This window comes from Rhinatrema bivittatum, chromosome 2, assembly GCF_901001135.1.
Source record: "Rhinatrema bivittatum chromosome 2, aRhiBiv1.1, whole genome shotgun sequence".
Lineage (NCBI taxonomy): Eukaryota > Metazoa > Chordata > Amphibia > Gymnophiona > Rhinatrematidae > Rhinatrema > Rhinatrema bivittatum.
In genome coordinates this window covers 512,359,437-512,378,346 of record NC_042616.1, presented here as the reverse complement: position 1 = coordinate 512,378,346, position 18,910 = coordinate 512,359,437, and the positions used below count along the sequence as shown (strand labels likewise).

The following is an 18,910-nucleotide window of genomic DNA, read 5'->3' as shown; positions in this document are numbered from 1 at the left end:
TTTAAAAACATTTATTACCTGTCTTTCCTACGTTCAGAGCAGGGTACAATAAGAACATTAACAGTCAAGCGAATGGATAGAGCAAGACAATGCATCAATCATACAAAGAAGGGGAATAACATGATTCTTAAGGATGGGGGAGAGGCAAATAATTAGTTAGCGGGTATATTTTTGAGATCGTGGCCAGAAGTGAGGGCAGTAATCTGCTATGTAGTACCATCCGAGGAGGGACAAGTTAGGGATGTTCCATTACCATTTGGGATTGGGAATGCTTTCTTGAGAAGTTTTTAGGGCTTTTTTAAAGATGGTCTTTTCTTGGATACAACTTACTTCCTTAAGTAGACTGTTTCTTAGTAATGGTCCTGGTTTCCTCAAGGTGGGTGAGTTTTGGAGGTGGGGCATCTAATAGCATTAGGTTAAATGATCTGAGTGGTCAAGAGGGGGTGTGGATTTTTATTGTTGAGGAGAACCATGGGGAGTGTAGTTTGTGGATTAATGAGTGTAAGATCTTGGCAAGCTTGTATTGTACTCGGTAGGAGATAGGGAGCCAGTGTAGAGCTTTGAGTACAGGCTGGTCAGGAATCTTGCTGCCAAATTTTGTATGATCTGTAGAGGGCTGATTGTATACACTGGTAGACCTGTCAGGAGGGAGTTGCAGTAGTCTATCCTGGAGAATAGTAGAGATTGAAGGACCAACCTGAAGTCAGAATATTCAAGAAGGGGCTTAAGGTGATAGAGCAAGCAAAGTTTGTAATAGGAGGAGTTAGTAATAGTCCTTATGTGGTTGTGCATTCAGAGAGAGAGGTCAATTGTGACTCCCAGATTTCTTACACTTTAGGAGATGGAGATGGAATGGGACTCAAAGGAGAAGTATTTGGGAGTGTTAGCAACAGGATGACGTGATAGAATAATAATTTCCGTTTTAGATATGTGTAGAGCTAATTTGCTGCGTGAAGCCATTTCAGTGGGTGAGGAAAGCTTCTGTAAGGGTCCATGCTTCTTTGAGGGGAAAGAAGAATTGGATATCATCGGCATAAATTTTATAGTGCACTCCGAGATCGTTAAAGGTGTGATATAAGGGAATTAGGTAGAAGTTACATAATGCAGCAGATAGGACAGAAACTTGGGGCACTCCAGAGTTCAGAGGCATCAAGGAGGAGGTGAAGGAATTGATTTGGACTTGTTGGGTCCTGTTATTGAGGTATGAAGAGAATCAGGCCAGAAGGGAGCCAGATATACTGAAGGAGCGCAGTCTTGAAAGTAGGATGGAGTGATTCACCTTGTCAAATGCAGTGGAGATGTCAAGAAGACAAAGAAGGAATGATGAGCCTTGATCAAAGCCCCGTCTCACCATATCAAAACTGGAGAGCAGCAGTTGTTCAGTGCTGTAATGTTTCCTGAAAGCCAACCGATATTGTTTGATATTATTAGTATCAATAAAGTTGCAGAGTTGGTAGAGAACTGCTGTTTCTAATCCTTTGGCCATAAAGGATAAAGTGGAGATCAGGTGGTAATTGGAGATGATGGTAGAATCAGCTAAAGGTTTTTTGGTTAATGGTCAGTCTAACGCTTGTTTTAGAAGGTCAGGGGCGATGCCATGTTGTAATGATGAGTTAATGAACTTGGTGATAAATGGCGCAATATCCAGTTTGATCAGTTTAAGAAGTGATGTATGGCACGGGTTATGGAGATTAGATGATGGTTTCAGGTTATTGATGATCTTAGTGGTGTCTAATGTTGTCATGTCATCAAAGCGTTCCCAGGTTGGAACCTCAGTGTTCAGATCTTCATCAGATTCTTCAGAATAGGAGTTATTAAAGGTGATGTTGACAGCTGCAGTCTTATTAATAAAGTAAGAGCGAATGTTTCTGCAATGTTCATTCCCAGGAGGGTGGGAAGGAGAGTAGAGGGAGTAGAGCTGTGGTTAATTTCGTTCTTTATGGAGGCATATAATTCTCTAGGGTTGTTTCGTGCAGCTGACAGCTTAGAGTAGATATAAGATTTCTCGGAAGAGTTGATGGCCTCTTGATATAATTCCAGTTTATCTTTGAATAAAGCTTTATTTAAGTGTGTAGGGTATTTCTGCTATTTTCTCTCATATTCTCATTCTGAACTTGGGGTGAGGTTATGGTGATGTGCTAGGTTTGGGGGGGGGGGGCAGTTTTACATGCAAGTCAAAGGTATGACCAGCACAGTTACCACCAGTAAAGATTTCATGTGATTTGGAGTGATGAGATTTGTACATTGTATTCTATTCCTAGCTTGATAGCAGCTAGGTAGAATGTGCATCAAGTTAGGTCAAAAGTACAATGAACGAATCTCATCTTTGTGTACCTTTTATCACTCCAAATCACACACAATCTTGACTGTGCTGTTCGTACCTCTAACTGTGCATGTAAAACTGTCCCCCAAAATCTAGCCCACCAGCAAACCCTCACCCCGAGTTACTAGTTGCCCTTCTTATAGTGATATATATAGTTTACTTATATGGTAGCCTTATAAAGTCTCTCTCTCTCTCTCTCTCTCTCTCAAAACCTGTCTACAAATTTTAAAGCAAAATGATAAATGTAGGCCTTAGCTGCTGAATATACCCAGATATCCTAAACTTAGCCGGATGAGTCTATCCAGCTAACTTTAGAACAGATCTATGGCTCGACCAGAGTTAGCCAGATAACTTATCTGGCTAACTCAGCTCCTCCTCAGAACAACTTTGCCTGACCCACCACATAGCCAGCTGACTATTTAGCCTGATAAGTAGTTAACCAGCTAAGTGGTGGCTGCTGATCCCAGGTAGATATTCAGTTAGTGTCATTTAGCCAGATAAGTTGAAATTAATCTGGCTAAGTGGTGCTGAATATCTGCCTCACAGAGAGCAGCAGACCCAGATGGAAGGGGAAGAAGGAAGAGAGAGTACGGGGCGGGTGGTTAAGTGTACTGCATGGCATATAACTATTTTGTTCAGAACATATATAAATTGGATAATGTTTTTCTAGTCTAGGTCCTGGGAATTTCATCATATAGAGTTATACTGTTTGTTTTGGGCTATGCGAGTTTTTTTTCCTTAATAAAATCCTGTATGAATGAACTTTGCAAGCCAGTTTTTTGTATAACCACAGAACTAGTATTTACAAATTAAAGCTTGGTGGGTTCTCTGCTAGCCCAAACCCTGGGATAGAGAGATGCAAAGACCTTAAAACATTACCAAGAGGCCATCAATATGCAAGATTCAAGCCCACATAACAGCGTCTAACACAGTGCTTAGGACTACTGTAGCTGTCTTTCCTGTTGTGACTTTGCTGCTATATTCTTGCTTCCTGGTTTTTGTGGGCTGTCCTATCTGTTAAAGGACTTATCCAGTATCAAAAGTGCATGTGCTGTGGTTTTGTGTACTGTTCATGTTGGTCCAGTAACATGTCACAACCCACAAAATCTTATTTTCTCTCATAAACTTATTATTGCTTTTTTTATTGTGTTTTTGTAGCTATGCAAATATACTGCTATCCCTAATGGAGAAAGAATGTCGTTATCTCTTGGTTACCGTTTCATATGATCCCAAATTGCATAGCGGTAAGAGCTTCTCTTTATTATATATTAGCACCAAACCTAGGCTTATAGTATTGGAAATATTTTTCCTTCAGCTCAAAATGAGTGAAACCATTGTGATAATAGGAGCTTTAATGTGCAATAACTTTCTATGCAGAATTCCTGGTTTTCTGACACATTTTTCTAGAAGTAAATCCCAGCTACAGCAATGCTGAGAGTAATACATATCCTAGAGCATCCAAGCTGTTTGAATCTTTACAAGCAAACAGTTCATACTGGTCTTAAGTCATCTCCATCTCATGTATCTGTACATCTGGGAAACAGAAAAAAAAATTATTGGTCAAAGTAGCCATCAATCAAAAGGACCATAGTTCCACCTTAGTATTTCCCATTTTCAGTCAGCTCTCCAAAAGAAAATTAAGAGCAACAACTTCATTTTTAAACATTTTTGGCTCAGCTGTGTGACCTGAAACCACCTTTAGCAGTAGCACTATTAAAATTAATGACTGTATGAATAAAATTTATTTTTTTTCTAGTATTCTCCATAAATTTATTTATTTATTTATTTTATTTAATGTGTTTTGTATACCGTCATTCGGTTTCACCATCAGAACGGTTTACAGTAGTCATGAAATAATATATTGGCTACAGACATCATAGCTGTAAACTGTCATATTGAATGAAAATTTGGGTATGAAGGTTGGTTAATTAAATATTAAATTATTACATTTTATCAATCTTACATAGCAGCAATACATTTATCAATCTTATATAGCAGAAGTATATAATGTCATTCTTATATAGCAGCATAGTTACTAGGTACGTTAATGTTGATATCTTAAGTGTTCACATGGTGGGGGTTATTTAATTGATGGAGAGACGGAGTGTTTTCCTTGGTTTTGCGTTGCGTGGTTGATTGCTGTTCTGATTGATTGAGTGAGTTTGAGTAGGCTCTGGTGAATAACCAGGTTTTCAAGTCTTTTTTGAATATTTTGATATCTGGTTGATTTCTTATTCCGATTGGTATTGAGTTCCATAGAGTGGGGCTGGCGATGGATATCGCTCTCTCACGTGTTGATTTCATTTGTGTGGTTTTGGCGTGAGGAATTTTGATGAGGCCTTTGTTTGTTGATCGTAGGTTCTGTTTAGGAGCGTGGATTATGATGAATTTGCTTAGCCAGTTGTTTTGCTGTTCTTGGATTATTTTATGCAGGATTGTAACTACTTTGTGTTCTATATTTATTTATTTATTTATTTATTTAACATTTTTCTATACCGAACTTCATGACAAGCTTCATATCAGGCCGGTTTACATCAAACTAGGGGTTAACTTAACAATAACAATATAACAAGAAGGCCGAGGCGCAGGTACAAATAACAGGGATATTAAACTTGGGGGCTAGGGTAGCCAGGAAATTAAGGACAGAAAGAACTGGAGAATGAACAAGAGTGAAAGAACAATGGTTAGGTCTGACATTTAGTCTGGAGGGCTATGTGAAAGCAGAATTGTTGCCCTGTTAGGCTTCGGGGAAGGCTTGGACGAAAATGGTATTTTATTGGGAGCCAGTGTAAAGAGATGAGGGTTGGTGTGATGTGCTCATGTTTTTTTGATCCAGTTAGAATTCTGGCTATTTTTCTGTTTAATATTAAACTTCTTATTCAGTAAATTAACCATAGGGAGGGCAATGATCAAAAGCCATTTACACAGGTAAAAGGGCTACATGCATTGTCCGACAGCGCACTAACTTTTATCCACATTTTTCATGGAGGTGTTCCCAGGGTGGGCTTAGGCAAATTTTGACAGGTACTTTCTAATTGGGTAATTCTCAAAGGGAAAGTACATGTGTTCTTCCCTTTTGGGAACTGGTCAAAATCCATGGAGAAAAGTACCCACAAACTTTGTACATGCCCATTTTGAAAATTGCCCTTATTAATTTTGTCAAAGCAAAAGATGTACTGTAACTGGGGCAGACTGGTTGAGCCGTTTGTCTTTTTTTTTTTTTTTTTCAGAAAAAGACAAATGTTACTATGCAATGTTAATAAATAAATAAATACATACATTATATATAGCTCCTTTGATCTTCTAGATGTAACCCATTAGGACCCATAGAACTGTTTCAATTGCGCCTGGACCTTAAATACAATCTCCTCGATAAACAGTAATGTGTTCCCTCTGCAGTCCTTTATATCTTTACATTTGGTCCTCACAATCTCCTTCTAGTATAAATGCTGAGCAAAAGTATTGGTTTAAAATCTCTACTTTCTTCTGATCCTCCTCACCACTGAACTTGTCTTCCCTTTTAATTCTTACAATTCTTATAAGCAGTAAAAACATTCTAACTTGTGTGGTCAGGAATTTATACATGGGATACAAATTTCTTTAGATTGCTTAAAGGAAAAGAAGACAAAAAGGGGAACTGTAAGAATTAAAAGGGAGGACAAGTTCAGTGGTGAGGAGGATCAGAAGAAAGAAGAGATTTTAAACCAATATTGCTCAGCATTTATACTTGAAGGAGATTGTGAGGACCAAATGTAAAGATATAAAGGTCTGCAGAGGGAACACACATTACTGTTTACCGAGGAGGTTGTATTTAAGGTCCAGGCGCAATTGAAACAGTTCTATGGGACCTAATGGGTTACATCTAGAAGATCAAAGGAGCTAAAGAGGGTGCACACTGTACCACTCAAGCTCTGTTCAGCTTATCATTTGGACTAGAAGAGGTGCCAGGAGAAGAGCAGATGTACTGCTGCCCCACAGCAATGGGAACAAAGAGGAAGTGGACAATTTCAAACCTGTTGGTTTAGTGTCAGTGATGGACAAGGTAACAGAGACATTACTGAAAGACCAAATAATGCAGTACCTTGAAGCCAGTGGGCTATGGGAGCATAAGCAACCTGTCTTGAGCAGGCTAAATCTTGCAAAACTTGATTGACTTTTTGTTCAAGTGACCACAATAGTAAGGTAGGGGTGCATATTTCATCTATCTGGATTTTGGTATAAAGTCTTTGTCACTGTTCCATATAAAAGACTGGTGAGCAAACTAGTCAGTCTGAGATTTAAGAACATAAAAATTGCCATACTGGGTCAAACCGAGGGTCCATCAAGCCCAGCATCCTGTTTCTAACAGTGACCAATCCAGGTCACTTGGCAAGATCCCAAACAATAGAGAGATAGATCCCATGCTGCTAATGCCTGGGGATAAGTAATGATTTTCCCTCAGTCTATTTGGTTAACAGTTTATGGACTTCTCCAAGAACTTGTCCAAATCTTTTTTTAAACCCAGCTTTGCTGCCTTTCCCACATTCTCTGGCAGTGAATTCTAAAGCTTAACTGTGCACTGAGTGAAAAAGAATTTTCTCTGTTTTGTTTTAAATGTTTTACTTACTAAGCTCACAGAATGTCCCCTAGTCTTTTTATTTTTTTGGAAGAGTAAATAATCAATTCACTTATCCATTCTTTTCTACTCTTGATTTTATCTATCATATCCCCCCTCAGCTGTCTCTTCACCAAGCTGAACAACCCTCTTTAGCCTTTCCTTATTAGGGGAGCCATTCCATCGCCTTCATCATTTTGGTTGCCCCTCTCTATGCCTTTTCTGGTTCAACTATATCTTTTTTGAGATGCAGCGACCAGAATTGCACACAGTACTTGAGATCTTACCATAGAACGATACAGAGGTAATATGACATTCTCCATTCCTTTCCTAATAATTCCTAACATTCTGTTTGCTTTTATGACGGCCACCATACATTGAGCTGAGGATTTCAAAGTATTTTCCACAGTGATGCCCAGGCTTTTTCCTGGGTGGTAACTCTAATATGGAACCTAACATCGTGTAACTATAGTGTGGTTTCCCTGTAAGTACTAGAGATGAGCTTCATTTTTTCGTATCAGGACATATTTCGGTTCAGGCGCTTCATCGAAAATTTCATTTTTCGGCAGATCGTTTTTTTGTCGGCGCGGATCTGGAAAACGAGTCAAAAAAAACAAAAAACGAATCGGGGAAAAAAAAAGAATTGGAAAAAAACCACCCCAACCCTTCAATTTTACTTTCTTACAACCCCCCCCCCACCATCCCGATCCCTCCCCAAGACTTACTAAAAGCCCTGGTGGTCCAGCGGGGTCCCACGAGCGATCTCTTCCTCCGGGTTGTTGGGCCTGCTACAAATCAAAATGGCGCAGATGGCCCTTTGTCCTTACGATGTCACAGGGCTACTGGTGCCATTGATTGGCCCCTGTCACATGGTAGGAGTAATGGACGGCCGGCGCCATCTTGGGTCCCCCCCAAGACTTGCCAAAAGTCCCTGGTGGTCCAGCGGGGATCCTGGAGCGATCTCCTGCACTCAGGCCGTGACATCATAAGGGCAAAGGGCCATCAGCGCCATTTTGATTCGTAGCAAGCACGATGGCCCGATGGCCTGGAGGGAGAGATCGCTCGCGGGACCCCACTGGACCACTAGGGCTTTTAGTAAGTCTTGGGGAGGGATCGGGATGGTGGGGGGATTGTAATACAGTAAATTTGAAGGGTTGAGGGGTTTTTTTTTAATAAATGTGCCCCTCCCCCTCGCACTAACCCGAAAAACGAATTTTCCCCGAAGTTCGGGGAAAATCCATTTCGTGGTTCAGGTCCCCCAAACCACGACGAATTAGGCAATTCAATTGGTGATAAATGAATGCATATCTCTAGTAAGTACCCAGATCAGTCCAGACTCCTGGGTTTTGCCTCCCTTCAGGCAGATGGAGACAGAAAAAGCTTTGCAGCCACCACCACATAACCTCATGTGCCACCTGCAGTCCCTCAGTTTATCTCTGTCTCCAACAGATGGAGGAGGTGCAAAACTTGCAGTTCTGTACCTCATAAAAAAAAAAAAAAGAGAAAATTAAAAGGAGAAGGATAGGAACGGAATTCCCTCCCAGGAGGTTGGCAGGTCCTGGTGGGACCATCCCTCCTGGTTTTAGAGGTGGATGAGCAGGGGTTGGGGACCCTTGATTGCTCGCTGAATCACACGGGGGGGGGGGGGGTGTGAAAGCTGGTGATCCAGTTCCCTCGCCTTCAGGAGACTTGGGAGAAGCCTTTGCCACCCTTCAGATAAAGATATTTTCTTTTTCTGTCTCTTTTATAAAGTAAAAAAAAAAAAAAAGACAAGAAAAGGAGAGCATTTACTTTTCGTTTCATCTCCCTGTCTGTGGCAGAGGGGCTCAGGTCAAAGGGGGAACATTGTTGCAGCTCCTGACACTGATCCTTCTCGGGTTGCACAGGATCCGGAAGAGGACTTGGGAAAGGGCATGATGATGGAAGGCGACAATCCCAAGATGGTTCGCCTGTTTTCTAAATGAGGAACCCGGGTCCCTGATCCCGCCGGTCCTAGCAGAGTTAGGAATAACGGTCCCGCAGGAGGAGTCTGACCAGGAGGAAGTGGATCATGTCATGGCCGGCTTACGGGGTCCAGCGAAGACTTTCTCTTTTCACAGATTGGTTAAAGAGTTGGTGGTCAGGGAGTGGGACACTCCAGAGATTGGCCTTAAGGTTAGCAGGATCATGGATAAGCTGTATCCTTTGCCCGAAGACACTCCGGAGCTCTTAAGGGTTCCGAAGGAGGATGCCTCCATCTTGGCAGTTAAGAAAAGGACCACCATTCCAGTAGCTGATGCAGGACCTCTGAAGGATTTGCAGGACAGGAAGCTCAAGGTGCACCTTAAGAAGATTTTTAAGGTGTCTGCTCTTGGCATCCATGCTGCAGTGTGCAGCAGCTTTATGCTTTGGGCTGGGTTGAAATGGGTGCAGCAGTTACAAGTAACAAGGATATGTCACCCCAGGATTCTAAACAGGTGGAATGCTTGAAGGCTGCAGATGCTTATGGAGCTGATGATATGTATGACCTCATTTGCACTTCTTTCAGGATGATAATGTCCGTGGTCTTGACTAGGAGGCTTCTTTGGTTATGAAACTGGTCAGCGAATGTTTCGTCGAAAGTTCAGCTTGGAGCATTGCCTTTTAAGGGCAAGTTTATTTTTGGAGAGGATTGGAGCAGCTGATAAAGCATCTAGGAGATAATAAAGTGCACAAGCTACTGGAGGACAAGCCCAAAGAGTCCAAAGGATTTTCCTCCTGTGCACTCTTGATTTCTAGGGCAAAGGCATTTCTGTCAGAGCAGAGCTCTGGGTGCTGGCCAAAGGCAGACCTCGGGGAGACCACAGTCCAGTAACCAGTCATTTCATGGATGTAGAGTGAACCGAGAGGGCTCCAGCCAAGGTACTGGCTGGTCCACTCCTCAGTCCCAGTCATTGGGGGTCATTTGACTCAGTTTTATGAGGAGTGGGCCAAAATCATGTCGGACCAGTGGGTTCTAAGCGTGATAGGGCAAGGCTATGCTTTAGAATTTGCTCGGCCGCTAAGAAACCTGTTCATGGTATGTCCTTGTGCTTCGGTGACAAAGAAGCTGGTCATTCAGCAGACCATCCAATGACTGCAGATGCTGGGAGCCATTGTTCCCATCCCTCGGGAGGAGCAAGGACGGGACGTTATTCCATTTATTTTGTGGTACCAAAAACGGAAGGGAATTTTCATCCAATTCTGGACTTAAAAAAAGTGAATGTAGCTCTCAAAGTTCCATTTCCGGATGGAGACTCTGAGGTCTGTCATAGCAGCGGTACGAAGCGGAGAGTTTTTGGCTTCCTTGGATATAACAGAAGTCTATCTATACATAGGGATCCGCCCGGATCATTAGAGATACTTCCGGTTTATGATCCTCGGGAGGCATTTTCAATTTTGTGCTCTCCTAATTGAGCTGGCAATGGCCCTGAGGACCTTCACTAAAGTGATGGTGATGGTGGTGGCAGCCCTCAGAAAGGAGTGAGTGCTGGTTCATCCATATCTGGATGACTGACTTATCCAAGCAAAGTCAGAGGACCTTTGCAGACAGGCAATGGAAGTGGTGTTGCACCACTTGAGATCCTTGGGCTGGATAGTGAATCTGTCCAAGAGCCATCTTTCTCCTTCGCAGGTCCTGGAGTTCTTGGGCGCATGCTTTGATACCCGAGTGGGGAAAGTCTTTCTCACGGAGGAGCAGATTATCAAGCTGCAGACTCAAGTTCTGAACCTTTTGGAAGCCTGAGTGCCAAGGGTCTGGGATTACTTGCAAGTCCTCGGTTCCATGGCAACTACCTTGGAGCTGATCCCGTGGGTATTTGCTCATATGAGACCTCTGCAAAAAGCGTTACTATCCCGGTGGGATCCGATGTCAGAGCAGTTTCATCTTTTACTACCATTTACAGTCAGCAAGGTCCGGTCTTTCATGATGGCTTGGTTGGGACCATTTGTGCCACGGTGTGGACCTCTAGATGCCACAGTGGATGGTAGGGACAACAGAGACACCAGTCTCTCCAGTTGGGGAGCTATGTGTCAGTCCCAGTCGGTGCAAGGCTAAAGGTCGACGAAGGAAGCATCCTGGTCCATCAGAGACAAGAGCAGTGCGGTTGGCTTTGCCGGAGTTTCTACCTCTTTTTGTGCAACTGGGCTGACAGAATCCTGTCAGACAATGTGACAGCGGTGGCCTACATCAACCACCAGGGTGGTGCCAAGAGTCAAGCAGTTGCTCTGGAAGCGGAAATGCTGATGTGCTAGGTGGAGCAGCATCTAGCCTTGATAGCGGCTTCGTACATAATGGGGTCCAACAATGTGCAAGCAGATTTTCTCAGCCAACAACAATTGAATCCTGGAGAATGGGAGTTATTGGAGGAAGCAATGAGCCTCATTACTTGCAGACTGGCCATTCCTCATATGACTGAGGCAACTCAGCAGAATGCCAAGGTACCACACTTCTTCAGTCGCAGAAGAGAGCACGAGGTGGAATTTGTCAATGTCCTAGTTCTTCCATGGCCACGACATTCTGATCTACATGTTTCCACCATGGCTTCTGGTGGGCAAGTTGTGAGGAGAATAGAGATCCATCCAGGAAAGGTGATTCTCTTGGCTCCAGAATGCCTATGGAGACCTTGGTTTGCAAATTTGGTCAATCTAGTAGTGGATGGCCCATTAAGACTGGGACATCTGCCAAATCTGCTATGGCAGGGCCCCATATTTTCAGATCAAGCGGATCGCTTTTGTCTAGCAGCTTGGCTTTTGAAAGGAGGCAATTAAGGAAGAAAGGATATCTTGAGGATGTTATTTCTACTCTGTTTCAGCTCGAAAGACTTCTACTTCCTTGGCGTACGTCTGGGTTTGGAGGATCTTTGAGTCTTGGTGTATGGAGCAAGGGGTTGATCCTTGGCGAGCATCGGTGGCTCAGATTCTGGCTTTTTTGCAGAGAGGCCTAATGAAAGGTTTGTCCTTTAGTTCCCTGAGATTGCAGGTGTCGGCCCTGGGCTGTTTTGCGAGGCAAGGTTCATGGAACAAATCTAGCTGCGCATCCGGATGTGGTACATTTCCTCTGAAGGGCGAAGCATTTGTGCCCCCTTATTCGTAAGATGCACCCTTCTTGGAACCTTAACCTGGTCCTCAAGGGCATGTGTGCGGTGCTGTTTTAGCCTCTTAAAAGGGCCACCATAAAAGATCTCACTTTGAAGGTGGCTTTCTTGGTGGCAATTTGTTCAGCAAGAAGAGTGTCAGAACTTCAAGCTCTGTCACATAGGGAGACTTTTTTTTGCGGATTCCAGGGTCTCTTTGAAGAACGGTTCCATCTTCTCTGCCGAAGGTGATTTCAGCGTTCCACTTAAGTCAGTCAGTGGAGCTTCCTGTTTTTTCAAATCTGGAGGTTGGTGCACTTCATGCAAAAGAGTTAAGATGTCTGGATGTCAGAAGGGCATTGTTACGATATCTAGAGTTCACTAATAGTTTCAGATTATCGGATCACCTTTTTGTGCTATGGAGTGGTGCGAAAAAGGGACAGAAGGCATCAAAAGCCACCATTGCGCATTGGTTGAAGGAGGCTATTGGTTCCGCATACATCCGTCACGGTCGGTTTATCCTGGAGGGGTTAAGGGCTCATTCTTCCCGGTCCCAGGCAGCCTTATGGGCAGAATGTCAGCTAGTTTTGCCACAAGAGATTTGCAGGGTGGCTACTTGGAAGTCTTTGTGTACCTGTGCCAGACACTATCGATTAGACATCTAGGCTCTGGACGTCAGCAGTTTTGGTGAAAGTGTACTTTGAGCAGGACTCTTGCAGTCCCACCCTGGTTAGAGAAGCTTTGGTACATCCTAGGAGTCTGGACTGATCTGAGTACGTACATTGAAAGGAAAATTGGTTCTTACCTGCTAATTTTCGTTCCTGTAGTACCACAGATCAGTCCAGAGTCGTGCCTGGTGGTGGAGAGCTTTGGAGAGTTGCTCGACCTGTTTACTATAATGATTCTGAAGAATGGCACAGGTTTCTGGTTAGTCCTTATAATTAAAGTTCCAAAATTGGATAGAACTCTCAGTTATAAATTTTCTTCTTTCCTCTGCTCATTTGGGGGATATTATTACATTAATTTATTTTATGTTTTTTGCTGTCTTAGCTTGGGTACTTAGTAATACTGAGGGTCTGCAGGTAGCACACCAGGTTATGTGGCAGTGGCTGTGAAACTTTCTCTATCTCCATCTTCTGGAAGGGAGGCAAAACTCTGGACTGATCTGTGGTACTACAGGAACGAATATTAGCAGGTAAGAACCAATTTTCCTTTACTTTTCCCTATGTGCATTACTTTCCCTTGTCCACATTAAATTTCATCTGACATTTAGATCTCTAGCCTCCCAAAGTCCTCCTGCAATTTATCACAATCCGATTGTGATTTAATAGCTCAGAATAATTTTGTGTCTGCAAATTTGCCCTACACAAAATTTTCCTGATAGGGTCATCCTGCGTATGCACCCTAAGGTCCTGCGTAAGGTGGTGACTGATTTTCATCTTAATCAGTCCATCATTCTGCCCACCTTTTTTCCGAGGTCTCATTCTCACCAGGGCAAACGGGCTTTGCACAGTTTGGACTGCAAGAGGGCTTTAGTTTTCCATCTCGAATGCATAGCAGGCCACAAGCAGTCCTTGCAACTCTTTATATCCTTTGACAGGAACAGGCTGGGCATTGCGGTGGGCAAGCAAACTCTGCATAAAAGCTCACTCTGTGAGAGCCATGGCAGCATCGATGGCTCACTTGCGAACGGTTCACATTGCTGAAATCTGCAAGGCCACAATGTGGAGTTCCATACACACGTTCACTGCCCAGTACTGCTTGGACAGGGATGGTCCTCAGGAAACCCACCCGCCACCCGGTGGAGTTGGGTTCTCCTGCATTTTATTTTATTTTTTGCTTGTGAATTCTATGTTACGAGACTGAAGAGAGACCCCGCGTGGACGCATTGATAGTGGCATGCTGGGCATGCTCAGTGTGCCAAAGTTCTAGAAACTTTGGCAGAAGTTTTCCGTGCCGGGTTCCATCTGATGAAGTCACCCATCTGTGAGGGCTGACATCCTGCTGTCCTAGGAGAACACCTGTTACAGGTAAGCAACTCTTCTTTTTTGGAGGTGGAAAATTAGAAGTCACCAAACTGGAAAGAGAGCTGGAGGTCATCATCTCTGTTGACATCAAGTTAACAAGTCAGTGTGACACAAAGCATTGGAGAAAGCTGCTAATATATTCAAGTGCATAAAGAGGAATCACTATTAGAAAAAGGGAAGCTCTACAGATCTGAAAAGGACATTGACAAGGGAGAGGCAATTCAAAGGAGGCTCACCACAATGGTGCATGACCTGCCCTGTAGGCCATACATAAATGACTAAGTGAATTAAAGCTGTACTCTACAGAAGAAGGGAAATGGGAAATATGATACAGACATTCAGATATCTAGCAGGCTTCAGTAAAGTGCTAGAAGAAAGCATTTTCCAAAGAATGAAAAGCTCAAGGACACAGAAAGGAGGGAACCTCATAAGGAATGTGAGAAAATACTTTTTTCACTGAGGGGGTGATGGACACCCTGAACAGATTTCCAGCAGAGGTTAAAGGAGCCAGAACAGTGACAGAATTCAAATATGCGAGGAATAGGCACAACAAGAACTTAGAAGCTGTCACAGCCTGAGTGAGAGCTATGGCAGCACAGTAGACAGGCAAAACATGAACAAACTGGATGGACCAAAAGTTCCTTTGCTGCCAACATTATCAGTATTTCTGTTTTTCATGCTTCTTGGCTGCCTGTGGTCTTGGTCCTCAGAATCCATGTAGTGAATGTGTATATACCTTTAGGATCATACATTCTGTCATGTTCCAGGGTCTATGCATCTTATTGTTAGAGGGTTTTCACCTAGCTCTGTTCCTACTTATTTGCAGTCTTTGGTATTCTGTATTCCTGCTTGTCCTGCACTTTCCCAGTCTTCCATCCATGACGTCTCCTGTGAACTTGCAGTGACCCCCTTACTGCCAAAAATCTGCTTGACCCTACCGTTTTTTATTGAAAACATAATTTTCCCACCTCAAGTATGTGACTTGCTAAGGGCAAGTCTGCTAATCCAATGGTAAAGCTGTACTCTGCCATGCAGGAGACCTGACTTTAGTTCACAGGCCCAGTTAGTCATTGGGCCAGTAATGTCTAGGGGCAATGCCAGCATTCCCAGCCCCTGGGAGTGAGGGAGTCCCAGCGTTTGCACACCACTGACAGCTAGTAGCCAGACACAGCATGCATACCTATCAAAAGGAGATGTAGTATGTGCCAGCCCTTCCCCCCCAACCAATGGAGTGGTTGCTGTGATGTTGGGCTAATAGAAGGATGGGAGTACAAAATGAGGAGAAAAATACAGGATCAAAAAAGAATAGTTTAAGACAAAACATATGACTGTTTCTTGCTCTGCTATCCTTTAAATTTTGACTCAGTTTGTTGAGAATGATATATTATGAAGATGTAGTTATTATCCTGTCTCTTTATCATTCATTTCTGTGCTGCTGTCATTATGCAAGTCATCTTGGGTAAAAGTGCCTAAAAGGTTCACTGATAGATAAATGTGGTTTGCTCATACTCTCTTTATGGCTCTGTGCCAACTGTGCATCTTAGTCCATTTGGTGTAAAGTGATAAACTGATCGCTCAAATTTGTTCTCGGATACTGACTTTGTCCTCTATGAAACCATATGAATCAGCCCCGAAGTATCTGAGGTGACTCCAGCGGATCCCTCTTCAACCGTTAGATCACTCATTTCATCTTTAGTTCTCTAATCTAAGACCTGCAAGAGAGAGTGAGATTTGCTGTGGGGGGGAAAAAAAAAGTGATTGTACTCTTTTTGGTTTCCAGTACAGATGTTGAGGTCCATATTCAGTCACTGCTCGGATAGCAAAGTTAGCCGGATAAACTTATCTGGCTAATTCTGGAGGTATATTCAATAGCACAGCTGCACTATTGACTATATCCGGCTAACTTTATTTCACTAACTTTAGGACAGCAATTTGGTTCAATCAGACTTTAGCCAGTTAACTTAACTGGCTAATTTTAAATACATGAGTTAGCTGGCTAACTTAATCCCCCAGCAAGAATTTAGTTGGATAAGTGCCCAAATCTTTATTTAACTGGATAACTGAATTATCCAGCTAAATGCTTTTGAATAATGGACCTCCTTTGTTTTTAGTGTTGAATTTGAAAGCTAATATTTACTTGTCTGTCTTTCAGGGCCACCATTTTATGTGTCCGATACCGAACTGGACAAATTATTTGGTGAGTTACCCCATAAAGATTAGTATCCCTAAAACTAGACTAGGTTTAAATATCTGAACTTCGATAAGATGCTCATTGGGAGCAGCCTCGCAATAATAGTAAATGTATTGCTGCATGAGATTCAGCAAAAGTTTGTCTGACAATGTAGAAATCTCTGATCATTTCGAAATCACACATTCTTCTACTGATTTAAGTTTCATTTCTGATGCACATCCCCTGCTTAGCATAGATTTATGAACTGAACTGAACCAATAAGCCTTGATACTGTTGATGCAACTCCCTCATTGCTCTCTGCTTCAATGGCAGGGGGAAAAGGGGGAATTGGATTCAAACAGTAACCACCAAGGGTCCCGACTTTTACGGTGTGGGAAACTGATAAGCATGGGATAACCTACATGGCACAGTAGATACTACCATAAGCTTGCTGGGCAGACTTGATTGACCATTTGGTCCTTTTTCTGCCGTCATTTCTTTTGAAAAAAAAACTAAAACAATTAAGCTCATTGGCAGGGAAATCCCTTCTTTGTTCACAGTATTTGCTGTGGTAAAATTGTGAATTTTTTTTTTTTTTTTTTTGCTTCTACATTCTGTGTACGTATGAGACAGTGAAACACGGCTCAATGCTGAACTGTCTACCAGGGCTCATACAGAGTAACAGTTGTTGGCAAAGAATGTCCTCTAGGTCTGCCCGGTTACTCACTTATGTTGTCATTGCAGACTCTTCCCAGTCTTCTGTCTTCTGCCTCCCTTGCACTAGAGTTGCGGCAGGAAGCCTTTACTGAGCTCTGACAGCTGGGTCTGTGTCGGTGCTGTCGGATGATGTCACTGAAATGTAATGGCTAATTTATGCCTGGTTGTCAATGGACAAACATTTCACAGCAGTCCCGGATTTGTCGTCCAGTGTAACCGCAAATTTTGTATTACCAAGCGCAAGGCTGCAGTAAGGTAACTTGTACTTTCCTCTTTCTTTACAGGCATATTCTGCAGCCTAAAATGTCTTGGAAAGGTTGATGCGTTCAGAGAGGATCAGAGAAAATGGGGGCTGGATTATTTCTATGAGGTCATTTATTTGCTCACTCAAAAGTCCAATCTTTGCTGAATCACACTAGAAAAGAAAATGTGCAAATTTATATCTACAGCAATCCCCTGCTATATGGAAAGACAGTCCTGTAATTTTTTTCCATAAATCAAAATTCTGTAGCTTGAGATCTGTTTTCCCATTGACTTTTATAGTCCTGGATGTGCGCTGCTATGTACTCCCAGGATAGTATTGCTGTAATGCTCCTGTATAATAAAAAAAGCCTCCCACAGGATGTAAATTCATGTTAATAATTGTATTCAGTTATATTATCACTCACTCCTGACTCTTTTTGCTGCTTTCACGTTCTTTTCCACCTTAGAGCATTTTTCTTGCTTACCCTCATTGGGGAAACCCTCTCCAGCCTCTGCTTTCACTCTGATCATTTTTCACTTTTCATTTTTTTTTCTTCTAATTATCACACCCAATTGTTGACATGTACCACTTGTTTATTTATTTATTTTTGAGTTTTGATATTTCAGGGTTTGTAACACAAAGAATAACTATTAAATTTGAACAGGTCAGCTTTCAGTTCTAGTGAGTCTCTACGCTCCACACACTGAATTAGACTCTGAAAATTTGACTTTGTATTGATTTTTCAAGTGTAATAGTTTCAATTACGTAGTAGCTTTCGACGCAAAATACAATACAAATCAAGAATCAACGTAGCTGAAGCATCATCACACTAAGCCACCAATTAACACTTTATAATGACTCTTTATAATGTGCAGAGTGCCATCCACACACACAGTGCTATAGAGGAGCAAGAGAGATCAGTAGGTAAGAATTACAGAACCCGATTTTCAAAACAGTACTTAGGCCGATAAGTATGAATTATTGGGCTAAGTGGTGGCCACTGAATATCGGCTAGGGTCAATGGGCGCCACTTAGTTGGATAAATCATTTATCTGGCTGTGTAACTGGATATGTCAGGGAGAGTAAAGGGGAGGAGTTGGGTTAGCCAGCCAGCTCAGATATTCAGAGTTAACTGGATAACTTACGTGGCTAACTCTCGTCAGGCCACAGGGCTATCCTAAAGTTAGCCGAATAAACTTATCCAGCTAATTTTAAGAGAGCGGGGTATATTCAGCAGCATGGAATATCCTGGCCAAGGGGGTCATTTTGTAATGCTTATTGCGTGCGATAAGCCGCTATCGCACGTGAAAAGTCCCTTTTCGCGTGCGAAAACTTGCTAGGGGCGGAGTCGGGGCAGCGAGGGGAGGAGTCGGGGCGGCGAGGGGGTGGACTCTGCGATGTCTTCGCTGGCGGCGATAAGGTAAGCCATGTTATCGTCACCAGTAGCGCGCCCAAGAGCACCACCTTTCATGGTGGCGCTATTGGGTGCAAAAGCTGGCAGTGAGAACACCGCGGTGGTGCGATGGCTGCCGGCTTTCACAGGCCCGCCCCCTGTTTTCGCTGGATTCACCATTCTGCGATAGAATGGTGAATCCAGGCCTAAGTTAGGTGGATAAGTGTATCCAACTAAGGCCTGGATTTATCAAAATGCGGTAAGTACCGCATGCGATAGCAAAAGGGGCATGTTTTATGCTAATATAGTATGTATTGCAATAATTACCTGTGCAAACAGCTAAGTTAGTGCACATTGCAATACCATTTCA

General features: G+C 42.8%; 1 protein-coding gene across 3 annotated transcripts in view; it reads left to right on the top strand.

The window, feature by feature from the left end:
* Positions 1-18,405, top strand: part of LOC115085110 (thiopurine S-methyltransferase-like) — an 83,656-nt gene extending 65,251 nt beyond the window's left edge. For 2 of the 3 annotated variants that reach the window (XM_029590735.1, XM_029590734.1), the window contains exons 7-9: positions 3,482-3,567; positions 16,169-16,213; positions 17,188-18,405. In XM_029590735.1, coding sequence (XP_029446595.1) covers positions 3,482-3,567; positions 16,169-16,213; positions 17,188-17,312 — 256 coding nt within the window. In that variant the 3' untranslated portion in view covers positions 17,313-18,405. The remainder of the gene's footprint in view (positions 1-3,481; positions 3,568-16,168; positions 16,214-17,187) is intronic. The other variant, XM_029590736.1, reaches the window with a different exon arrangement.
* Positions 18,406-18,910: the final 505 nt, after the last annotated feature.